Here is a 25,174-nt window from a genome sequence, read left to right on the forward strand (position 1 = left end):
TTATAATTACGTTTATAAAAAAACCAATAATATATGTTTAATTGTTATAATTGTATATTATTGTGAATAACCGTCATTTATGGTTTGTTCTTATAATAAAATCTGAAAATATTGTTTATAAAGATGATATAAATATAACTACGTTCGTAATAAGTGTTGTAATACATTAGTAATTATTACTAAAATTTTACTAAAACTATACCTAAGCCTACTCTTACACAGAACCCTACCTGTACCTATCCCTAACCCCTAGACTCCCCTGTTGGTGCCTAAACCTAAGACCCCCCTGTTGGTGCCTAAACCTAAGACCCCCCCTGTTGGTGCCTAAGTAACCCTCCCTGTACCTACCCCTAACCCCTAGACCCCTGTCTTGGTGCCTAAACCTAAGACCCCCCTGTTGGTGCCTAAACCTAAGACCCCCCTGTTGGTGCCTAAACCTAAGACCCCCCTGTTAATGCCTAAACCTAAGACCCCCCTGTTAATGCCTAAACCTAAGACCCCCCTGTTGGTGCCTAAACCTAAGACCCCCCTGTTAATGCCTAAACCTAAGACCCCCTGTTGGTGCCTAAACCTAAGACCCCCCTGTTGGTGCCTAAACCTAAGACCCCCCTTTATTATGTGAATAATTATGTTTTACTAATTGTGGATTAAAAAAATATTTTGCAATTTACGTTACGTACTGATCGCTTTATTTTGTGAATAATAATGTTTTACAAACAGTAAGGGATAAAACTTTAAATAATGTTTTAATTATTTAAATAAGATAAATATGTTTAGTATTTTCATAAACGTTATTCGGCACGGGTGCATTTTATAAACGTAAATCACCACAAGTTCAGTTATAAATCATTAAACAGCTCCGGGCGCCGTTTGTAAACTTTATTTAGCTCCTGGCGCCGTTTATAAACTTTATTTAGCTCCGGCGCCCTTTTTTCCTACCCGGCGCCCATTAAACGCTATTTATTATGGGAGTGAATGGCGGCGCCCTTTTTGTCCACTAGCGGCATGCGCCCTTTTTTCCCAGCTCCGGATTTTCGGCCAAGACAGACTTTAATGCCACCTTGGCTGAGAGTCATCTAGCATACATACCTTGGTTAATGTTAGTTTTAAAAATGTTATTCAAATCTAGAGCTTGTTTTCACTTTACGGACTGCAGCTGTCAAACAGTCTGGCAGTTCCGACATCCCTGCATGCAGACAGCTGCTTAGTATTGTTAGCATTTGCAATGACTGTCATTTCCATCTGCAACATCTTCTGTTTGTTGCAGCTCAGCTGCAACCAGGCAGTTCTGACTTTCCTGCACACGTGCAGCTGCATAGCATTGCTAGCATTTCCATCTGCCATCAGTCGACAGTTCAGAATAGCACAGTATTGAGTCACCTGTGCTGAAATTTGCATGCCTGCTCTCATTAGTGGATGTACACTTAAAAGCCTCTCCCTGTCTTGACACGTGGCCCATGATAGCGATCATCTTACACTATAGCTGCATTGCTGGGTCTTGTGTGTGCTATTTCTGCAGTGGCGCATGGCAGCATTCCTTCCAGCCTTGGACATAACCGCTGCGGTTGCTATTGGTAATACTCCTTCTAGTCTTGCCTGTTTGGATGTCAGCATCAGGGTTTGTGATTGGAAGACGCTCCTTCTAGTCCTGCCGTGTGGACATTACAATAGCTGTGGTTGCTATTGGTAATGATCCTTCCTGTTTTGTCCAGTATTGCTATTTCTGTGTGGATGTTTGCGATCGCTGCAGTAGCGATTTGATTGGTAAATGTTCCCTCCTGTCTTTCCTTGTCCTGTTTATTGTGGCAGTTACAAGAAGCTCAGAGCTGTGGTTGCACTGAGCAATCTTCCCGTTTCTTGTCTGTTTACTACTGCTGTGATCTGATCTGGCTCCTCCACAGTGCATCCCGCACTTCGCCCTGATATTAACCAGCAATGCCTATCTTTGCCTAGTGGGTTCTGGTAGTATTCTCTGTCTTCCTTCCTTCAGTCTCTATATCTTGCACAATAAGGCCTGGTATAACTGTGTGCTGTGTAGCCGCAACTTGACTACTGAGGCTGAGCTGGGGCAGGCCATATAGGGTGAAGACTGCGGTGGAGATTGGGGGAATAGAGACTGATCCAAAGGCAAGGAATCTGCCAGGCCTTACAACAGCAGTTTTGAAGTTTTAGTTTAATCCCTATCTATATTGTGCCCTCCCCTGCACCTCTAATAGTGCTTCCTATCGGGTTCCTCCAGTATTTCCTCTATGGACCTTTTGTGCCGCCTGACCTCCCTGGTTGTCTAGTTGTTCCTCACCCTCCTATGCAGAGTTGGATAGAATTGGAAGCATGCCAGACAGGGCCGAGCCTGGGCGGGTGCTGCGGGTGCATTGTCTCTGACAGGCGCCCCCCGGCCGCTGCTCACCCCCTGTGGCCGCCGCCACCTCCGTCCCTGTGGCCGCCGCCGCTGCTCCCCCCTCCCTCCTGGCACCTCACTCAGACCTCGATCAGGCGGCGACCAATCGTGCGGGCGCTAGGACCTAGCACACCGCACTGATCTCACATGAGTGACATCACTTCCGCATATAGAGCGGGTGCGTCCGGCGCCCGCTCATACTGGTCGGGTCGCCGCTGATCCTGAGGTCTGCAAGGTGAGGGGGGAGCTGGAGCGGCGGTGGCTGGGGTGCTCCCTGTCACTCACTGCCTAAAGGGGCTCCCTGTCACTCACTGCTCAAACGTGCTCCCTGTCACTCGCTAGCTAAAGGGGATCCCTGTCACTCACTAGCTAAAGGGGATCCCTGTCACTCACTAGCTAAAGGGGCTCCCTGTCACTCATTAGCTAAAGGGGCTCCCTGTCACTCACTGCCTAAAGGGGCTCCCTGTCACTCACTGCTCAAACGGGCTCCCTGTCACTCACTGCTTAAAGGGGCTCCCTGTCACTCACTGCCTAAAGGGGCTCTCTGTCACTCACTGCCTAAAGGGGCTCTCTGTCACTCACTGCCTAAAGGGGCTCCTTGTCACTCACTGCCTAAAGGGGCTCCCTGTCACTCACTGCTCAAACGGGCTCCCTGTCACTCACTGCTCAAATGGGCTCCCTGTCACTCACTGCCTAAAGGGGCTCCCTGTCACTCACTGCCTAAAGGGGCTCCCTGTCACTCACTGCCTAAAGGGGCTCCCTGTCACTCACTGCATAAAAGGGCTCCCTGTCACTCACTGCCTAAAGGGGCTCCCTGTCACTCATTGCCTAAAGGGTCTCCCTCTCACTCACTGTCTAAAGGGGCTCCCTGTCACTCACTGCCTAAAGGGGCTCCATGTCACTCACTGCATAAAAGGCTCCCTGTCACTCACTACCTAAAGGGGCTACCTGTCACTCACTGCCTAAAGGGGCTCCCTGTCACTCACTGCCTAAAGTGGCTCCCTGTCACTCACTGCCTAAAGTGGCTCCCTGTCACTCACTGTCTAAAGGGGCTTCCTGTCACTCACTGCCTAAAGGGGCTCTCTGTCACTCACTGCCTAAAGAGGCTCCCTGTCACTCACTGCCTAAAGGGGCTCCAGGCTGGCTACATATACTGGGGACACTGGCTGTTTGTCATTATGTGCATTTCCTGGTGAAAATCTGTCTCTTATTATGTGCATTTACTGGTGAAAATCTGTCTCTTATGTACATTTACTGGTGAAAAGCTGTCTCTTATTATGTACATTTACTGGTGAAAAGCGGTCTCTTATTATGTGCATTTACTGGTGAAAAGCGGTCTCTCATTATGTGCATTTACTGGTGAAAAGCTGTCTCTTATTATGTGCATTTACTGGTGAAAAGCGGTCTCTTATTATGTGCATTTACTGGTGAAAAGCTGTCTCTCATTATGTGCATTTACTGATGAAAAGCTGTCTGTCATTACGTGCATTTACTGGTGAAACGCTGTCTCTTATGTGCATTTAGTGGGGAAATTTTGTCAGTAAAAATAATCTTTTGTCAGTAAATTTTTAGGTATTTGTCAGTAAAAAATAACGTGAAAGGTTGGCAACACTGGCAGGCTGCGTGGCGCAACGGGAAAGATACAGGCAGCCCATCTCACGCTTGGGCTTGGCGGGGGGAGGAGCCGACGACAGCGAGCGAGAGTAGGGTGGCCGCAGGCAGCCATAAATACGCAGTGTGTGACTGTGTCGCACTTGCAGAGCCTCTCAACCTGAGTCAGTCCAGAGACTAGCAGACTGGTAGGCAGCCAAAGCCAGCCAGGAGCAAGCCCATGGAAGAGGGGTAGGAATGGGGTATCACATGCATGCGCAAAAGAGGTGGAAGGTGTGGGTGTGATTAGGCAGGACATGGGTGTGGTTATGTGGTTGGGCGCGGTTAATTTAACCACTCCCATAGGCGCCAGAGAAAATCTTGCACCCAGGTGCCAGGCACCCCAGGCTCACCCCTGATGCCGGGTAATTATTATCTTGCATACTTACTGTAGAAAACCTCCTCAGTCGCATGCACAGAGTACTGGCCTAATGTCATCAAGCCAGGACCAAGTGGACACAGCTGGAGGAGGCTGACTGCAGTACAGGACACAATAAAACCATGACCATCAATGAAGGGGGGAGGGTAAGATATTGCTTGCCTCAGCACCAATTCTGTCTACCGATCTCTACAGTGGGGGACTAAGTGTCGGACATCACGGAGGATATTGAGCTATGGTAGAACATGCACTTTGTTAATTAAAAGCCACAGACTTAGGCCCGGTTCACATTAGCATTCGCTATCAGGATTTTCCGGATCGGATCCGGAACGCATACTGTACAAACGGAACGTACGTTCTGCATAGCAATGTAATGTCTATGCGGACGTTCACACACGTCCGTTCCGTACGTACCGGAGCCGGATCCGGACTCTTTTCCAACATGCGCTATTTTTTGGGTCCGGATCTCCGGCCCACGCATTCTGACCGGAGCCTGACAGCACCATTAGGCACACAGAAACCAATGGGGAACGGAAGGCACAGAACACACTGCCTACAAAAACCTGACATTCTACCCCACTTCCTATGCGTATCCAAGCGGCCATTTCGGATGGGGACACATGGGCCAAGCATGTCTGGAGTGGAGCAGCAGTGACAGACGTGCTGGAGCTGTTGTGGCAGAATGTCGGAGGTGGAGGTGAGGCCTACAGCGGAGGAACCTGATTCTACAGGTGCACCAGGTGCACCTTCTGCTGACCCCAACATTTTTTTATTTAATTTCGCTATTTTTTGCCCACGGATCCTGATGGCAGCCTGATGCATGCCTGATGCAAACGGACCGGATCCTGATCGGAACCATACGGTTCCGATCAGGATCAGGTCCTGATCCGATCAGGATCCGGTCCGTTTGCAAGGCAAAACGCAAGTGTGAATGGGGCCTTATATACACAACCTTGTGGCAAAACTGGTGGCATAGAAATTGCCAATATAGAGAAGATCTACTTGCGAGTGATTTTGGTCTTGCAGATCTTTTGACGTCAGGGCTTTGAGTCATGCCCATATAACAAGCATATGCCTGCAACGTCAGAACACATTTTTGCAAAATGCATTGAAGTCAATTAACATATGAAAATACATTTTTGTTCTGAAATGTTCTCATTATAAAGAAAATGCGTATCTCACAAAAACCCAATATATTTTTTGAAAATATGTCAAAAACGTGTGGTCATCCCTAATTGCCAGGTGCTATCATTCTGTTCATGATGGTTTTTGAAAACTCTGTTTTATTTTTTTTATTTAGGCTCTTTTCAATAAACATATAGCATGTCTCAAATAACTTAGCATTACTTTTTACACATGCACGCAACACACACAAATGTTCCTCTTAACTCCCTGGCGGTAAGGACGAGTGTGACTCGTCCAGCAAGAAAATACTGAAAGCGGTAAGGACGAGCTACACTCGTCCTTGTAGCCAGGGAGATTTCTAGCTTATCTGCTCTGCTGGCTCCACTTTTTTTCTACTTAGAAGGGATTCCCTAAGACTGCTGGATGCCTGCCAGGCCAGCACACTATGGGCAGCGATCTACGCTACCTACATGTGCCAACAGGCAATCGGCTGTCCTAAGGGAAGCCCTTATGTGATTGGGAGCCGGCGGAGCAGATAAGATAGAGCTGTGGCATTCTCTCTCCCTTCTTCCCCGGCTGTACAGCGATCCCCCCCTTTCCCTCACCCCCCTGCCTGGGAATTGATCTTCATCCCCCCCCCCCCCCCCAGTCTGTAGTGATAGCCCTCCCCTGTGTATGGTGATCCCTGGCACTTTGCCCCCCCCCCCCCCCTTCCTTCCCACTGTGTAGTGATCCCTGGCACTTTGTCACCCGCTCTCCCCCCTTCCCACTGTGTAGCGATTCCTGGCCCTGTTCTGTAAATACTTACGGATCCTCTCAAACTCCTCTGTCCCACAATCGCACCCCATCTCTTGCCGCTGCAGCGCCAGTCTTCTCTCTGTTTGGGACACAGTGATTCGGTTTGATGACGTCACCAAGCTGTCACTGTGTCCTGAACAGAGAAGACTGGCGCTGCAGCGGCAAGAGATGGGGTGCGATTGTGGGACAGAGGAGTTCGAGAGGATCCGTAAGTATTTACAGAACAGGGCCAGGAATCGCTACACAGTGGGAAGGGGGGAGGGGGGGGGAAGTGGGGGACAAAGTGCCAGGGATCACCATACACAGGGGAGGGCTATCACTACAGACTGGGGGGGGAGGGGGAGGATGAAGATCAATTCCCAGGCAGGGGGGTGAGGGAAGGGGGGGATCGCTGGACAGCCAGGGAAGAAGGGAGGGAGGGAGGGGAAGAGAGGCTACACACGAGGGGAGGAGAGGAAGGGAGGGCTCTGCACGGGGGGGGGACAAAGAAGGGGGGCCACTCACTCATTACATAGACAGGGGGAGAAGGGAGGGGGAATGCAGCTTCAGCGTCTCTGCTTGCTCCCCATCCCATAAGGGCTTCCCCTCAGGGCAGGTGTCCTGTCGCTTCAGACACACCGGTTCTAGCTACAAGGGGCCCGGGGGCAAAAGCAAACTGGGACCCCTGCCCTCCCCTCCCCCCTTCCCTGCAGTGACAGCCCATTTCCCCCTGCTGTGGCTTCCTCTGGCCAGATCTACCCCCTCGCTCACTTCTCCTGACCCTCCACCCACACGTACTGCCCCCCCCCCCCCCTCCACAGTATAGCAAAGGCAGTGGGAGATGCACACACTCACCTCCTGAACGATGCAGCTCCTGTCTGTCTCCCCTGTAGTTACTCTGTCCCTCACGTCCTGCTACTCCATTTGAAGACAGACAGGAGCTGCATTGCCTGGATTGTTCAGGAGGTGAGTGTATTTTTCACTGCCTTTGTTGCACTGTGGGGGGACAGTGAGCAGGAGGAAAGCAAGCGAGGGGGAAGTCTGGTTGGCAGCCACAATGGGGTAACACGGGGGGTAATCTGGCCAGCAGCCATCTGAGGTGAAGAGGGGACACGTGGGGCCCCTATAGATGCAGGGCCCCTAAAGCAATTGCCCCCTTTGCCTCTATGGAAGCGCCGACCCTGGCTTCCCCAGTGTACTTGACACATTTTGGTAAGTTACAGGAAAAAAGGTTATGGAAATTAACCGAACCACTTTTTGCACAGAAATACTGGGGAAATTGAACGCCAGGGAGGCTACACACAAGTGGGTTTATTTATGAAAGAAAACTCACTGCAGGAGCCTGAACAAGGCTGTAGTCACTCAGCTACTTATTTAATAACCTTTCAGCAAACTACCTACCGTATGTTCCAATGTGATCCATATTTTACAACCTAATATCAGGGCCGGGCCGAGGAATAGGCTGGAGAGGCTCCAGCCTCAGGGCGCAGTGTAGGAGGGGGCGCACAATTCATTCAGCTGTCATTCCTAATTGTGTTTGAAGCAGAAATAAATAAGAAAAGGGGATACATAGCAGTGACTGCAAGCCAGATAACTAGATATTAAGGTGTTGGGGAGGTTGTGGGCCCTGTGGCACCTCTTAGTCTAATAGCAATCAGTGTGTGACAGCTGGGGTAGGAGGGATGGAGGGGCGCACTTTGGTGTCTCAGCCTTGGGTGCTGGAGGACCTTGTCCCGCCTCTGCAACCTATCAGATGTTTAAGAAAAAATACAGTTTAGATTAGAGTCACATAGGATGCTGTAACCAATATGTTGCATGCTGCAAGCAGGAGCATGAAATGCTCAATGGTTGAACAATAAAATGTGAATGCTGCATAATACGGTGTCGTGGTGACCTCTAGTGTAAATTCATCATCGCAGCTGTAAAGTGTTCATTTCATACAATTACATTTTTATAATAAAGCCAATACAGCCAATAATAGATGTGTTAATAAGAAATATGGTATTTTATGGATTTCAGCTAATTTTGCTGTAACTATACATAAAATAGGGCACCATTAGTCAGTCAAAAAGAATGAGAAGAGATTTTATTTTGACCATTTATTAATACAGTATTCTATTTTACAATAATACAAGTTCATATAATAGACATGAAATCTTAAAACAGGCTGTTCACAAAGAATATGCAAGCATTAGTGCAGGAGCTTACAAATCAAAAAGTCTGAAACACTTTGGAGAAATTGCCACCTCAAAGTAATTATCAAAAGTACTTTATACAATGGCAGGTCTAAACCAGAAGTTTATATATACATACACATCAAAGAATGTATCCAAGAAGGCATTACAAAAAGCACACAGAAAATCAATACGCTATAATTATTCTTCCTACTCAAAAGTGTGCAATATATTCCACATTCTTACCAAAGAGTACACTAAATAGGAATATGAATAAATAAAAGTGTCAGTGCTAAGGTCCTTCCCATATGGATGTATGGTTTAAAACTATCCTGACAATCTTTAACCACTTGAGGACCGCAGTGTTAAACCCCCTAAAGACCAGGCCATTTTTATCAAATTGGGCCACTGCAGCTGTAAGGCCTTGCTGCAGGGCCGCACAACACAGCACACAAGTGATTCCACCCCCCCCCCCCTTTTTTCCCCACCAACTTTGTTTTTAATAAATATTTGCTTTATTTTAAAATAAAAATGTGTTTATTTTTTATCTTTCCCCGGGTCCCTCCCTCCCCACGCCAGCCTATCACTGTGATAGGCTTCAGCCTATGACAGCGGATCACTCCTGAGCCAATGGAGGGGACAGCCCTGTCACACGGCTGTCCCCAGTACAGCCCTGCCTTAGATCGCAGCTCTGTACAGGTCTATTAGAAGGCGGTTTCGCCCTCTAACAGTCTCCGAGCAGTGATCGCCGCTGGGAGACTGATGGTGGAGCTCTGCTCTGTCATTCATGCGGAGATGCACGCGCAATCTCCTGCAGTCCCCTCCCCAAGGACCTTACGCCGATCGGCGTTAGACAGTCCTGGGCCTGAATGCTGTAATATTAAAAATGTTCAAAGTGTACCTGTGACCACATTCATTGCATGATTTATACTTCCCTTGGACTTCCTCCAGCCCCATGAGGACCATGGACTTCATCACCATCCTCCCCAGCTGCTCCGTTCTTCTGTTCTGAGCTCTGTTAGTTTGGCCAGTCGCAGCCAATCATGTTCCTCTGCGCTTGCATGGCCTAACCGAAGGCAGCCCAAATCTAAAATATACCTCCAGAGAAAGCCGGAAGTCTGGCGAAACCGGTCGAGGACGCATGTGCTGCGTCCCGGCCTCCTTGCCTCACGCTGGGTGACCCTGCTCCGGCCTCCCGTCTAGACTCCACCGGTCCTTGCCAGCAGCGTTTCTGCTTCTTCCAGCCATCTACAGTAGGACTTCATTTGTCTGCAGGAACTGTAAGCAGCCCAGCGGGCAGTTTGTCTTTAGTCTGGCTGAGCTATGGTGGACATGTCCTTTATGGCTCCCGCACCTGTTGCTGATTTTTATGCACGAGTCTTCTGATTGCCCCATGTTGGGTACTAATTTGGAAGATATGTGCTCAGAGATTTCAGAGCGGGCTATGGACTAACCTTCTGCTTACTGTGCAATGCTATTGGCTATGGACTAATGTCCTGCTTACCCTGCAATGTTACTGTTTGGCTGGAATTGCTTGCTGTGCTTTCTGCTTGCCTTATGATTTGAACAGACTGGCTGCTGCTAAATCATCATGTCTATACATCTATGCTGAACTGAATGCCCAAGTGGTAACCATAATTCTATCAATGTTACCTTTTTTACTCCATATGATTCCCTCTTTTTTGATTCCATCTGGGAGGCTACATCAGGTCCAGCACAGATATTTTTGATAGTTGCAACTATCTTTTTTGGGTGAAGCTGCAGGCTATGCTTCACTGGTTTTGATTTTGTGCCGCTTACATCAATTTGTTACTGTTGTGCTAGGTGGGGTAGTGGCAGTGGGGGTGGGGGCAAGGGGTGTTCCGGGACGACATGCATTTTTTAAACCATTTTTTTAGTATTTTGATATGCGATTAATAAATAAAGTTTTTTTTTTTATTAAGGTTTGTTTACAGATTTGTTTGTGTTTGACAGAGTCACACCCATTTCTCCTTTCATCTCACCTTTTTTTTTGTTCAAATCTAAAATGGCTCAGAATGAGAGAACAGAGTGGCCGGGGAGAATGGCGATGGCGTCCATGGTCCTCATGGGGCTAAAGGAAGCCCTAGGTAAGTAAAAATCATGCAGTTAATGTGGTCTTGGGTTTCCTTCAATGTAAACTCTAACTGAAAAGGCTGTATTAATAAAGGCTTTTAATTCTTCTTTTAAAAAACATCAAAATAGTTTCTGAAATGCTTTGTTTTTATGCAAAACGAACTGCTTTAACCTTAGTAGCTTAAAAAACTAACAGGGATGTTTTTTTTTTAACAGGTAATTTTTATTGATTTTTATCAATATTACACAAACAAGGAAAGAATAGTACACAGTACAGGCATACCTTCTCCATAATAAAACATATAACAACATATTATACATAGTATTATCTTACTTTGGGCCATATCATGGTATGATATTCAGTTTATGGTAAGAATGACAATATAGTCCCAGGATCACATACCAGGTATGAATAGCAGCAAGCGGGAGAGGCAGCCCGCACTAGAAGTGAGAAGTCAAAGGCGGGCCGTGTATAAGGAGTTCCTACGGATGCCTGGCCCGTGAAGAAGAGGAGAGGAAGAAGAGAGAAAGAGAAAGAAAAAGAAAGAGTTTGCCCGCCCTTCCCCCAGCCACCCCCCCCCCCCCACCCCCAGCCCACCCAGGAGCCGCTCAATCCATGATAGGAATGAATTTATCACTAGTAGGATCCAGGATCCTATCCTCCCATACACCCCATACTTTGTTGAATTTTTTCGGACATTTTCTATTTAGATAAGTAGTTCTATATAGTGGTAATACACTGTTGATTGATTTGGCCCATGTGCCGACCGTTGGAATGGAAGCTTTTTTCCAAAACTTTAGTATTTCTTTTCTTGCTTGGAAGCATAATATTTTAAGCAGTGTTTGCTTATGTCTCGAAATATTGGCTGTCTCTAGTTTACCCAGGAGTAAGAGACCCATGTCCATATGGACCGTTGTTTCTAATAAAGCATTGATAATTGAGAGTATATTTTCCCAGAAAGGAATAATTATTGGGCAAGACCAAAATATGTGGACGAAATCCCCCCTATGGACTACACATCTCCAGCAACTATCTGAGTGGTCAGGGTTCATCCTGTGTAGTCGTGCAGGGGTAAGATATATCCTATGTAAAAATTTAATTTGAATTAGTTGATCACTTGCGGCTATCACTGTTGAAGGGAATTCCTCTAAGATTGTATCCCATTCCTTATCGCTAAGGGAGGGGATATCTGCCCTCCACTTCCGGCAACACTTCACCAATCTAGGATTGTTAGAACAGGGATGTTTATGTCAGGAGTATGGCAAAGTCAGTTTTGAATCAGGAGATACCATTTATCCCGATTCAAAACATTCGGCTTTTAACTAATGGCTAACACGGTATGTATGGGAAAGATCAACAATGTTCCAAAAACATTCACACATACGAATGTGGCAGAAACAAAATTATCTCAGTCCTTAGTACAGGTTGTCTTGAATGCTACAAAGCTGTAACTGTATTTGGCGTAATAAGCTTATTTGTTCCTGAGAACAACCTAATAATCTGACCAGCTACAAGTTGGTCAGACTGACAGGCTTGCTCACATTATGAGTTGGTAGACTGCATGGAAAAATGCATATTAATTAAACTGCAGTAGTCTTACATATACAGTATAAACAGCCACATCAGATATAGCATTACTATGCAAACTTCCTATATATTAACTGCATTATTGTATCACTGTGCAATGAAATGCACAGGTCTGATAACACTCATTAAAGTGAACCGGTGTCCAAATCTGTATGGAGTGTGCCTTCAGACTGATTAGCATATGCGTTGCATTCACTCCTTCCTCCATCACCAAGTTGAACCTTTCTGGATGGCACAATCTCTAGTCATGTGATGCTGGTGATAGGATAAGTAGCCATCGGTCTGCAGTCAGCCTACTTATAACAACACTTCTAGTGAGTGAGACACCTAACGTGTGGGAGAATATCTAGGTTTGTTTTCCATACCGACAAGTTTCACTTGTAAACCAGCACTGTTAAAGAGAACCCGAGGTGGGTTTGAAGAATATTATCTGCATACAGCTGCTGGATCTGCCTATACAGCCCAGCCTCTGTTGCTATCCCAAACCCCCTTAAGGTCCCCCTGCACTCTGCAATCCCTCATAAATCACAGCCACGCTGCTGACAAACAGCTTGTCAGAGCTGGCTGTGTTTATCTCTATAGTGTCAGTCTGCTGCTCTCCCCGCCTCCTGCAGAATTCCAGTCCCCGCCTGCATCCCTTCCCTCCCTGCTGATTGGAGGGAAGGGACGGGGGCAGGGACTGAAGCTATGCAGGAGGCGGGGGAGCAGCTGAGACTGACACTACAGATGTAAACACAGCCTCACAGCATGGCTGTGATTTATGGGGGATTGCAGAGTGCAGGGGGACCTTAGTGGGGTTTGGGATAGCAACAGAGGCTGGGCTGTATAGGCAGATCCAGCCTCTGTATGCAGATAACATTCTTTAAACACACCTCGGGTTCTCTTTAAAATGACAGTTAGGAGCAGGACAAACGTTTAAAGGACCACTGCCGCGAAAATCTTAAAATTTAAAATATATGTAAACATACACGGATAAGCAGTGCATTTCTCCCAGAGTAAAATGAGCCATAAATTACTTTTCTCCTATGTTGCTGTCACTTATAGTAGGTAGTAGAAGTCTGACATTACTGACAGGTTTTGGACTAGCCCTTCTCCTCATGGGGGATTCTCAGGGATTTCTTTATTTTCAAAAGGTCTTGGTGAATGGCAGTTGCTCCGTCCAACTGCCAAAAAAGTGCACGGTGAACAGGGAGCCTGGCCAGCATCTTTGTATAAATCATTTTCACTGAGTCTTTATAAAGAATAAAGGCCAGGCTGAGAATCCCCTATGGAGAGATGAACTAGCCCAAATCGGTAATGTCAGATTCCTACGACTTACTGTAAGTGACAGCAACATAGGAGAAAAGTAATTTATGGTTCATTTTACTCTGGAAGAAACATACTTCTTATTTGTATGTGTTTTATATATATTTTAAATTTTCAGATATTTCGCGACAGTGGTCCTTTAAGGGAAACCAAAATAGGGAAGAGACTTCCAATATTTAAAGATTTCAAAACATAAATTATATATTTTAAAACAAATTATATATCCTAAAAAGAGAAAAAAAGAAAGAAAGCCAGTTAGCAATAAGAAAGGAAAGAAATCATTACAAATACAAATTCATAAAACCTATTATGTAGATTTGTGACACAGGCTTTCTTTAAGTAGCATTGGAATGACTTTCAGAATCAGCTACACACTGCACATCTTACATTATGTTGCAGTCAATGGGCCCCTAACACTCTAATATGTAGAGTACAGTAGTAGGTGTATAGCAAGAGTTAACTCATTTATGAAAAATAGATCTTTAAATTTAGTTTGCGACATCACAAAGATCTTAGCTGATCTATAGAAATGTAAGCAAGTGCATCTAAGCATTCTTTTACTTTCAATAATAACAAAATCTACATTTGCAAAAATATTTCTAGTATGAATGCTGTTAACACTAAAAACTAAAGAATTGTGGCCAGGGAGAATGACACTCCAATACATATTTTAGGATTTTCAAACATTATAAATGAGTTTCACTCTGAAACGTGCGTTGGATGGTATAAAAATTTGAGAATGGCTAAATGTGACCCTACACGAATCAACCAAAGCCTTCCATTTTCACCGTTTTTTTTTTCTTCAATAAAAAGTATCAACTTCAGTAGAAAAACTGAATGTATTTTTTTTAATCAGATAGATTTTCTTGAATTTTCTCAGTAACCAATCTATCGGCCGAATTTTGAAATTTTGATAGATTTTTTGAAAAAAATGAATAGTACCGGTATATGGTGGATGGTATTGATTTCTTTTAAAACACTACAGTCAATTAAAGGGAACCTAAAGTGAAAGTAAGGTCCTTAGTACTTTAACCCCCCTGGCGGTACTCCTGAGCTGAGCTCAGGCTAAGTGACAGGAGCTCAGAGCGGCAAGCCCGAGCTCAGCTTGGGCTGCCTGAAACTGGCGCTCCTGTGTATTTCCTGGGTCCTGCGTGTGGTGGGAACCGGCAGCCTATCATGGTGGAGCGGCATGACATCGGGGGTGGCGTGGGGTCATGGAGCAGGTGAGGGGAAAAAAATGATTAAAAGCTGATTGGCCCAATTACACATTTTATTGGATACAAGAGGATTTGTATCCAATGCAATGTTGCCATTTGGTTTCTGACTACGTCTGAGCTAAGTTGCTTGTGTGATCTGCTGATCTGATTACTTTTCTGCCTACCTGTTACCGATTTTTGCCTGGATTTTGACTATTCTCTCTGCCTTCTGCCTGCATTGATTTTTGCCTGGACTTTGATTGCTTTACTGTTGCTGATTTTTGCCTGGATTTTGACTACTCTGTGCCTGCCGCCTGCCCTGACCTCTGCCTGGATTTGACTACTCTCTGCCTGCAACGACCTCTGCTTGCCTGTGATCTGCTATGGTGTCAACCTCCAGAAGGCGTTTCACACTGGAAGCGCTGGTGCAGTTTGAGGACAGCGATCTGCAGTCACTGGCAGAGTCGAGTGACAGCGACGCACCTGGAGATCTGTCATCTGACTCAGGTAGCGAGAGCGACAGTAACTCCATCACCACCGAGGTTAGTGATGTCCGCATTTGGTGCCCCATAGACCTTATTCAGGCTCCGCCACCACCCCCATTTTTCTCTTTTACTGGGAAGCTTGTCCTGGAGGCAGACTGCGAACACAACTCCCTGGCTTAATTGCAGCTCTACTTCACTGACACAGTCACTGAAAAAAGGAGTAGACTAACCGCTATGCCACCGAACAAATGGCTGCTCCACAAGGGCCCTTTTCCAAGAGCAGGACATGGAAGCCAGTCACCAAACAGGACATTTGGCTCTTTTTGGGCCTAATTATTCTGCAGGGAGTGGTGGGGAAGCCCCTGCAGAAATGGTATTGGACCACCAATAAAATGATTGTGACCCCTTATTTTGGAACTGTGATATCCGAATATCGCTTCAGTTTGATCACGAAGTTTTTGCACTTCATCAACAACGACACCTTCGAGGAGTCCACCCACCCTGCGCCAAAGCTTAAAAAAAAAAAATCTGGGAAATGTATCAAGTGTGGTTGACAACTTCCGGAGCACTTATGTACCACAGAGGGACATAAGCATAGACGAGAGTCTGATGGCCTATAAGGGGAGGCTGAGTTGGATACAGTATATAGCATCCAAGTGGGCCCACTTTGGCATAAAGTCATACATGCTACTGTATGTGAGTTGGCAACCGGTTACAACTGCAACATTATACTGTATACCGGCAAAGGAACCAAGTTCAACCCGAGGTTCATCGACTACGGAGTGGCGACACCCTCTGTACTGTCTCTGGTTGAGCCTTTACTGGACAACGGCTAATGTGTCACCACTGATAATTTCTACAGCTCCCCTGAATTTTTTGAGTTCCTCATAAAGTATAAGACTGATGCCTACGGTACAATTAGGCCTAACAAGCGGGAAATGCCATCAGCATTTACCAAGCAGAAGCTGAAAACTGGGGACATACTTGCTTGGCAAAAGGGGAAAATGCTGGCTCTCCACTGGCGTGACAAAAAGGATTTCTGTCTCTTGAGCACACTGCATGACACCTCGACTGTCACCACCTGGACAAGAGGAGGTAAAGAAATCCAAAAGCCTTAGGTCGTGATGGACTACAACAGCACCATGGGTGGTGTGGACAGAGCCGACCAGGTGGTGACTTTTTACCCTGAAGTAAGGAAGCAGCAAAAAAAGTATTATAAAAAGATCTTCCGCCATCTCTTGGAGCAAAGCTTGTGGAACACCTACATATCCTTCACAAGCAGTGAAGTGACAGGTCAGTAATACGCTGACTTCATCTGGAAGATATGTGAGTGCATCTGCCTCAAATACCAGACTGAAGCAGATGCCAGAGTTGGGCGCCATGCCTCCTATGTAGTGAACATGGAGCACCTCACTGGCCGTCACTTCATGGAATATATTCCACCATTCCCCCCAAAAAGGCACCAACCAGGACATGTGCTGTATGCTGCTCAAAGATTGACGAGAAGGGGAAAAAAGTCAGAAAAGATTCAAAATTCTAGTGCCCCAAGTGTGATGTTGTCCTATGTGCCATTCCCTGTTTTAAAATCTACCATACGTAAGGAGAAGAGCAGAAAGACAGCAAAGAACCAGGACAACAACAGGGGGCTGGAAGAAAGGGGGGGGGGGATAGACATACTGTGAGATATTCCAGCTGTATGGTCTTGCAGGGTGTGCTGTAGATCGTGCTATATCAGAATAAGCCATATTCTCAATAAATATAATTTGCAAAACAGTCACTAAGAACAACTGAAGGCAAGTTAATTTTTTTACATTTACCAGTTTGTGGGGCTCAAAGATAAAAAGTAAAAGTGGCGCTATCAGTTTTGAGGAAAAAACATACAATATTTCATACTGAGTTATCTTTTAAGACAATTTAATAAAATTATATTTGTAAAGCACAAACACATGACTTGAAGCTGAAATACAAATATTAAACAGGATTAGTGGAATCACAGCAAAAACACAGTCCCCAGCAGGTGGGCGGGCAACTGCTAGAATCTCAGTCTGACTAGTTGGAGGGCATTTAACTCACTCCTCATCCAAGCAATACCAACAGATGAAATCTCCCTAATGTGAAAGCAGACAGTCAGACAAATATTCTAATCTTTTCCCATTTTACGAATTGCTAACATGGTACAACACTGTTAGGAATCATGTACTGTCATCTCCTGACTGCTGGTGGCAGTATTAACACGGACTGCCTTGGGCTTCCAGTGTCCACCAGTGCTGAATCTTGTTTCTGGCAGCCATGGACTTCCGCCCTCCACTAGTAGGTGACTTTCTACTGACTGTGAGGAAAACTTGTAGTTCCTTGTCTGGCCTGTGGGTGGTTCAGGAGCACTGTCTGCAGGATCGCACCACCAGCTGCATCTTGTGTATAATACATACTATGTAAAAACTGCCCTTCCTCCTGCTTGTTGCCAGAATGTTGTTGCATGCAGGCCTGAGTTACCTGGACATTCCTGTTACCTGTTCCTTGATCTTGTACCAGTACCTGCTTACATGTTGCCTTGTTGTTTACCTGTACTGACTCTGCTACCTGCCTGTTCCTTTTGTACCATGCCTGTATCTGCTAATTTGCTGCTGACCCTGGTATTCTGTCCTGAGTGCTTCTTATTTCAGATGAATTTAATTTACAGACATTGGTACAGAAAAAAAACTAATGTAATTCAGTAAATAATTCTATAACATTTATAGGAATACTCAAGAAAGTAAACAAAAAAAAAGAAGGCCACACATTACGAGATGCCCTAAATGTTATGAAACCGTAAGAAATCATATAAAACAAATACCAAGCAAGGGTGTGTGAGAGGTTCTTTAACAAGCTAGATTTGTTAAAACAATGGGTCAAATGTAACTTGTACTATAAGCTGGGCATGTTCCAGCAGTACATGCTTGAAGCATCTGAGACTCGCTACTTTGGCTCTCAACAAACGTCTCTCCGGAGTCTTCTCAGGAATAGCATATGTTCTTGCACATTATCAATAAAATACTTTTTCAGCAGCCAAGAAGCAAAAAAATTACCCAAAATAAGTTGTTCCAAAATAAAGTTACATTTATTGTATCTATTACCTACTTTTTTTAAGCACTTTTTCACTTGCCATGTGCTTAAAAGAACATCTCCTGCAAGAGAGAGGGTTTGTAAAGTAACACGCTCATAATCTACTCACTGCTTGTATGCTATATGGCTGTACAGTGTGAAGAAAGTCTCTAAGACTTCTCTTCTGCAGGTGGGTACATATCGGCATGGGAGTGCTCACGTTTTTCCACTAACCCCTCCCTTACAGCTAATCCTAATCTTCCCTCCTTAATCCAGTTCATAAAGCCTCATCTACACGGTACGATTTTCCATCAAATTGGATCTATTAGACGGATCTATTAGATAATTTCCAAACAGTCCAATCGGATTACGTTAGATTTTGCAAAAGATTTTGGGTACTTATAAAAGCAAAATCTATCGCAAAATTGATCTGAAACAATTTGGATGTCTACACATGATGCAATTTCTTATTAGATCTAATAGATCTGTCTATCTGATGGAAAATTGTACCGTGTAGATGTGGTTTTAAACTATTTTCATGTAAAAGTGCAATTGTTGTTTAACCACTTGCCGACCGCACGCTTATACCGTGCGTCGGCAAAGTGGCAGCTGCAGGACCAGCGACGCAGTACTGCGTCGCCAGCTGCAGGCTGATTAATCAGGAAGCAGCCGCTCGTGCGAGCGGCTGCTTCCTGTCAATTCACGGCGGGGGGCTCCGTGAATAGCCTGCGGGCCGCCGATGGCGGCTCGCAGGCTAAATGTAAACACAAGCGGAAATAATCCGCTTTGTTTACATTTGTACGGCGCTGCTGCGCAGCAGCGCCGTAAGGCAGATCGGCGATCCCCGGCCAATCAGCGGCCGGGGATCGCCGCCATGTGACAGGGGACGTCCTGTCACTGGCTGCACAGGACGGATAGCGTCCTGTGCAGCCCAGATCTCCCGGGGGAGCAGGTAGGAGAGGGAGGGGGGAGAATGTCGCCGCGGAGGGGGGCTTTGAGGTGCCCCCCCCCGCAACATGCCTGCAGGTAGGAGCGATCAGACCCCCCCTGCACATCATCCCCATAGGGGGAAAAAAAGGGGGGCGATCTGATCGCTCTGTGTGGCCGCGGATCTGTGCTGGGGGCTGCAGAGCCCACCCAGCACAGATCCAAACAAACAGCGCTGGTCCTTAAGGGGGGGTAAAGGGTGGGTCCTCAAGTGGTTAAAGGGGAACTGAAGAGAGAGGTATATGGAGGCTGTCATGTTTATTTCCTTTTAGACAATACCAGTTGCCTGGCAGCCCTGCTGATCCTCTGCCTCTAATACTATTAGCCATAGCCCCTGAACAAGCATGCAGCAGATCAGGTGTTTCAGTGGTTCAGACTTATAAGTCTGATCTGACAAGACTATCTGCATGCTTGTTTCTGGTTTTAATCAGATACTACTGCAGAGAAATAGACCAGCAGGGCTGCCAGGCAACTGGTATTGATTAAAAGGAAATAAACATGACAGCCTCCATATACCTCTCTCTTCAGTTCCCCTTTAAGGATTCATCAACAGCGGACACCTTATAGTAACATCAATGTCAGGTTGCTATTCCTGCATCCTCTCTAATTGTTTCAGAGTAAATGTAATTTTACTACAAACATAGTTGACAGGGTAACTGTGATGACAATAACACACAACATTTAAATTAACAGCTAGGTGAAGACATTGGGGGTTAAAATAAGGTATGGGATTTTAGCAGACATTGGAAGAGTTGCATACTGCATGTTTAATAGGAAAGCCCAAATTACTAGACGTTATCATCATTCCACCTCATCTTGCCAGTATTTCATATAATACCATATGTTGTAAAAGAACATACAGCCTGTGGAGTGCAAGTACTACATAAAAAGGTGTTAAACTTGACAGAATAACTTTCCAAAGAGATCCAGAGAAAAAATATTGCTAAAAGATTTTTTTTTTTTTTTTTTTACAATATTTTACCATTACAAACAACAAAAATCTGAAGAGAATAAAATACAACCTTCTGCTGTATATTGGTGGTGCATACTAGAGAAAGTGGAAGTGGTTATACCAAAGCTAGAGTGTCCTGGGAATGTGCCTTTGAGGGCATACCCATGAGTCCATAAATAAAAGGTTATTCAAGTTCTCGTTCTTCTGTAAATAAGTCTGCGAGATCTGCTACAGTCAGGACAGCAGCTTCAGACTGTTTCATTGATGTACTTGTGTGACTGAAACCAAAAACAAAACAATGGGGTTATTTGAATAAGGAAACACTGTTGGCTAGACTAATTAAAATAGCATACTGTTGTCCTTTTTACATATCAAGTGTAGCATGGCTTTTGAAATATTTCCCTTTCAATCCAATGATGCATTCTATTGAGAATTAGAATTCATGCTTGGTTCAAATGAAATATGTTTTTAATGCTTATATACTCTCATCAGTTGTATGAGACCTGCCTTTGATATTTGCCATCTTTCTCTTTTATATTTAATAGCTATTCAGCATTTACTATTTAAAATCACTTGCTCTTTAAAAGAGGAGTCAAAAGATAAATCTAGAACATAGGGGTTACTGCAAATGAGGCCTTGATTAAGGCAGGGTCACACCTGAGCCTGTTGCATTGTTCTTTGCAGTATCGGCACACTTGGCTAACAGCCTGCTTACTGTTGGCAGTAGGGAATAGCACGCTGTGTGTAAATAAAAGCAAAAAAGACAATATTTTTTCACCTTGCAGCAGAAACACAGATTGCACAGCTGTGTCTGCGAATCTCCATAGGTAATTATGACATTCATTTTTGTGTAGCGGAAAAGGGCATATGAATCGCCCATTCCTGCCCAGAGCTGTACTGTAACTGTTAAAGAGGAACTGTAAGGAGGATAAAATATTTGTTAAAAAGCATTGTATTAGGTGCACCCAAATTAAGGAAAATATTTATAAAATAATAATTCGATCGTATTTAACACCAGAGGTACTCTCCAAAATCTACCCTAACGCTCCAGACACCTGCTGGAGAGGCTGTGGCCACAAAGGATCTCTGGAACATTTATTCTGGTATTGCCCTCTTTTACTACCTATGTGGACAGAAGTTCAGACAATGATCTCATCGATGACAGGTGTCTCGATTCCTCTAGACCCATTGATTATGTTGCTAGGCCAACCAGTTAAGGGGATCAATTCTCCCAAAATGCGCTCAATTACCCATATCCTGACAGCTTCCAGGCTATCTATAGCCTCATCATGGAAAATGATAGCTCCCCCTACTACTTCTGAGATAATCAATAAAATAAATTGGACTAAATCCATGGAGCAAATGACAGCTTCCTTGAGAAATACAGAACATACATTTCAAAAAACCTGGGATCCTTGGTCTCAATGTATCTCAGATTATAAGCCTCCCTGATCCTCCCAATTTCTTATCTTCTCCGAACATAAAGTATCCTAGGTATTCTAGAATTGTCGAGACACCTTGACTATATTAAAACAAATGTATGGGCTTATGCACAAATGTGTAAGGCTCCTTGCCCTTTCTACTCTTTAAATAATACATTCTCTCTACTTTCTATGCTAGGATTCTGAGCATTGTGACCCCCCACATCCCAATTTTCTAACTCCATCTCCTCTATTCTCTTTCCTATACTCTTCCTCAATAATGAGACATACTAATAGACCTCATTTCAGGTCTTTAAAATATTCTCACCCTTTCCTTTTACTATACAATTAACATTTTATTATGTTTAGGTCAAATGTTACTGTTTTTTTATTTACTACCAATGGGATTTAGGGTCTGAATTCGTTCGACTGTTGGCTTTTTCTGAATGGACTTATAACCCTCTCTTCATATAGCAAAAATTGTTTGAGTCTAAACTTTTAGGCTGGAGATTTTGTCATCAAAATACTCTTTCCTTTTTTTGGCCAAAAATTGTTTGCCCTATGTAACATAAGATCCCCAACTACTGTTATATACTCCATGTTACTGTTTGTAACTGATTTCATCTTTGATATTGAATAAAAAAAAAAACAGTGTTACAAAAAAAAAGCATTATATTAGAATGATATAGGTGTATATAAGAATATAGGTGTAAATAAGAAGAAGCGACTAATAAATCTCCTAAACCCTGTCAGGGAGGTGCTGTAAAAATGCCATATGCAGTGTGGGAGGATTCCTGTTTACTCCTGGCAGGATTAGCAAGTTTTTTTTTCTTCACTCTAGCAGCTGAAACCACGCCCACAATGAAGGTTGTTAGACCCTCCTCTCCCAACTGACATAATTTGCAGGAGCCCAGGAACTGTAATATGCACATGTGTAAAAAGAAGCAGACAGGGAATGAGGTGTAGATGCTGAGTAGTGAACAGCAATGTTTGAGGCCTGGAACCCACTACAAATCGCAATCGCTAGTGATTTGTATGAGCGTTTTGTAAGCGATTTCATGAGCATTTTTGGTAGCGATTTTAAAAAGTGTAAGGTTTTTGCCAGCGATTGTGTAGCGATTTTAATTCTGATTGGTCCTTTCAATTAATTTTAATTTGTTTACAGTGTGCAGTAACTTCAAAATGCTAGCAAAATCGCTCTGTGCAGGTTTTGATGAGCGATTACGCCAGCGATTATATACTTTACATTGCAGAAACGCTAGCCGCCAACGCTAAAAGCGAAAATATGCTGCATGTCCTGCGTTTGCGATTTTGGTAATCGCAATTGCTCCAGTGGAATTTGGCCCATGAATTAACATTAGCTGAGTGTTTAGGGAAATAATAATACAATTATTTAAAACATGTATGAGCCTTATGTCATGCAGCTGACCCTCAGTGTGAGGGAGCCCCCTCTCCATAGCCAGATGTCTGCTAATTGTCAGTGCCTCTCAGAACTTTGCTTTAAGGGGCCCATACATTTGCCGACCAACCAACCAATCGACTATCCAATTTGATTATTATAATCGAATTGGATGAAAATTGGTGCTGCCAAGTGCATGCCCGACTGACAAAGCAACCAATTTCGGTACAGAAATTGGCTGCACGGTCGATCGCGCAAGCTGGAAAATTTCGGGACGAAGTTAGTGGGTAGGGTGTGCAGCGGTACCACGGCCAAATTGCGACCGAGCGACGAGACGACGAAACCCTCACCGCTGCCGCAGCAATGTATAAATGTATGTAGTGTAGTGCATTAGTGCATTTATGCATTACCTGTCCGGTGTCGGCCTCCACGCGGTTTCCTTCCATCTCGCCGTGTTCCGCATACACGCTGGCGGCGCATAGCGTCTGACGTCAGACGCTATGAGCTGCCGGCGTGTATGTGGCTGTTACCCGCCGAGATGGACGGTCACCGCGTGGAGGCCGACACCGGACAGGTAATGTATAAATGCATACACATTGCATACATTTATACATTGCGGTAGCAGCCGCGGGGCGAACGCGCCGGCTCAGCCGATTCCCTGACAATTTTGTGCTGAAATCGGACGGGAATCAGCCTGTAGTGTATGGGCAGATTCGATTAGAGACAAATTTGTCTCTAATCAGATTTGATTAGAGATAAATGTGTCTCTTGGTCGAATATGCCCATAATCTTCTAATGTATAGTCACCTTTAGACATATTCAACAATGTAAATGGCTGTTCTGCAGACACCAGCACAGTACATTTACTTGCGAGTCTCCTGAATCTTGTGTCCCAGCAAAGCATGCAGGGAGATGTAGTCTAAAAGATCCTTATGGTATTCACTTGCTCTCCTCCCCTCCCCTCCCTCCCCCTGCAGCCAGGAAACTTTCACTTGATTCTTTATTGCTACATTCCTCACAGTGAGGCCTTGCTGTTATCTGCCAGGACTTGTGTTGTGTGATAAACAGCTGAACACTGATTATGCTCGGATCTGTATAGGGCTGTGCTTGTAGCTCACTACGAGTGCTTCTGACATGGTAATGAGTTGCAAGCACAGCTGTATACAGATCCGAGCATAAAGTGTTCAGCCGACTGTCACACGACACAGGTCCAGACACATAACACAGCACAACCTGGCTGCAGAGACACAGCAATTAAGAAACAATTGAAAGTTTCCAGCCATTGAAATCCCCTGCTTTTTTTTTTCCTCCCACAGAGCTACTTGTGACATTTTACACACGTCACTACCCATGAGGCAATTCGGCTAGGGGCTAATTAATATACAGCCGCGGATGAAGGCTCCAGGTGGGCGTGGCTTCAGCCTTTAAAGGGGAAAAACTAAATAATTTGGATTCAAATGAAAATATAAGCCAGTTTTTTCCCTACAAAGTGGATGTTCTCTATACACTGGTGGTGAGCAGTGAACAACCTTACAGTTCCTCTTTAAGCAGTCAGTACACTCAGCTTGAGAAGGTGAAACTCTGTCCAACAGATAAATAGTATCTATTTTCAAAAATCAAGAAAAAACTTGCCAATCAGAAGTTTTCTCTGTATGGGCGTTAGGTGCTGCAATGTGTTTATAACAAAACTCATGATGAAAAATAAGAAGTGATACAAGGTGCCATATTTCTTTCTGCACAGTCTGAGATGAGGAGTGAGTTATGAAACAAGTTGCACAGCAATTTTAAAAATGCATTGCAGGGTAGCTTAATGTGTACGATTTTTTTGTGCTGCACCGATTCTACCTCAGACAATGACAATATAGCAATTTTCACTCAATAAAATAAAAGAGATGACAAGCAAGACAGACAGTGAGGTATTTAAAGAGAATCTGTATTGTTAAAATCGCACAAAAGTAAACATACCAGTGCATTAGGGGACATCTCCTATTCCCCTCTGTCACAATTTCGCCGCTCCCCGTCGCATTAAAAGTAGTCAAAAACAGTTTTAAAAAGTTTGTTTATAAACAAACAAAATGGCCGCCAAAACCGGTAGGTTGATGTACAGTATGTCCACACATAGAAAATACATCCATACACAAGCAGGCTGTATACAGCCTTCCT

The 25,174-nt window shown here is 44.6% G+C and overlaps 1 protein-coding gene across 1 annotated transcript in view; it reads right to left on the reverse strand.

The window, feature by feature from the left end:
- Nucleotides 1–19,525: 19,525 nt before the first annotated feature.
- Nucleotides 19,526–25,174, reverse strand: part of SHPRH (SNF2 histone linker PHD RING helicase) — a 207,931-nt gene continuing 202,282 nt past the window's right edge. The window contains 1 exon segment of the mRNA XM_068231979.1: nt 19,526–20,469. Within this exon segment, the coding sequence (XP_068088080.1) occupies nt 20,376–20,469 (94 nt within the window). The 3' untranslated portion in view covers nt 19,526–20,375.

Source organism: Hyperolius riggenbachi, chromosome 4 (assembly GCF_040937935.1).
Source record: "Hyperolius riggenbachi isolate aHypRig1 chromosome 4, aHypRig1.pri, whole genome shotgun sequence".
Classification (NCBI taxonomy): Eukaryota; Metazoa; Chordata; class Amphibia; order Anura; family Hyperoliidae; genus Hyperolius; species Hyperolius riggenbachi.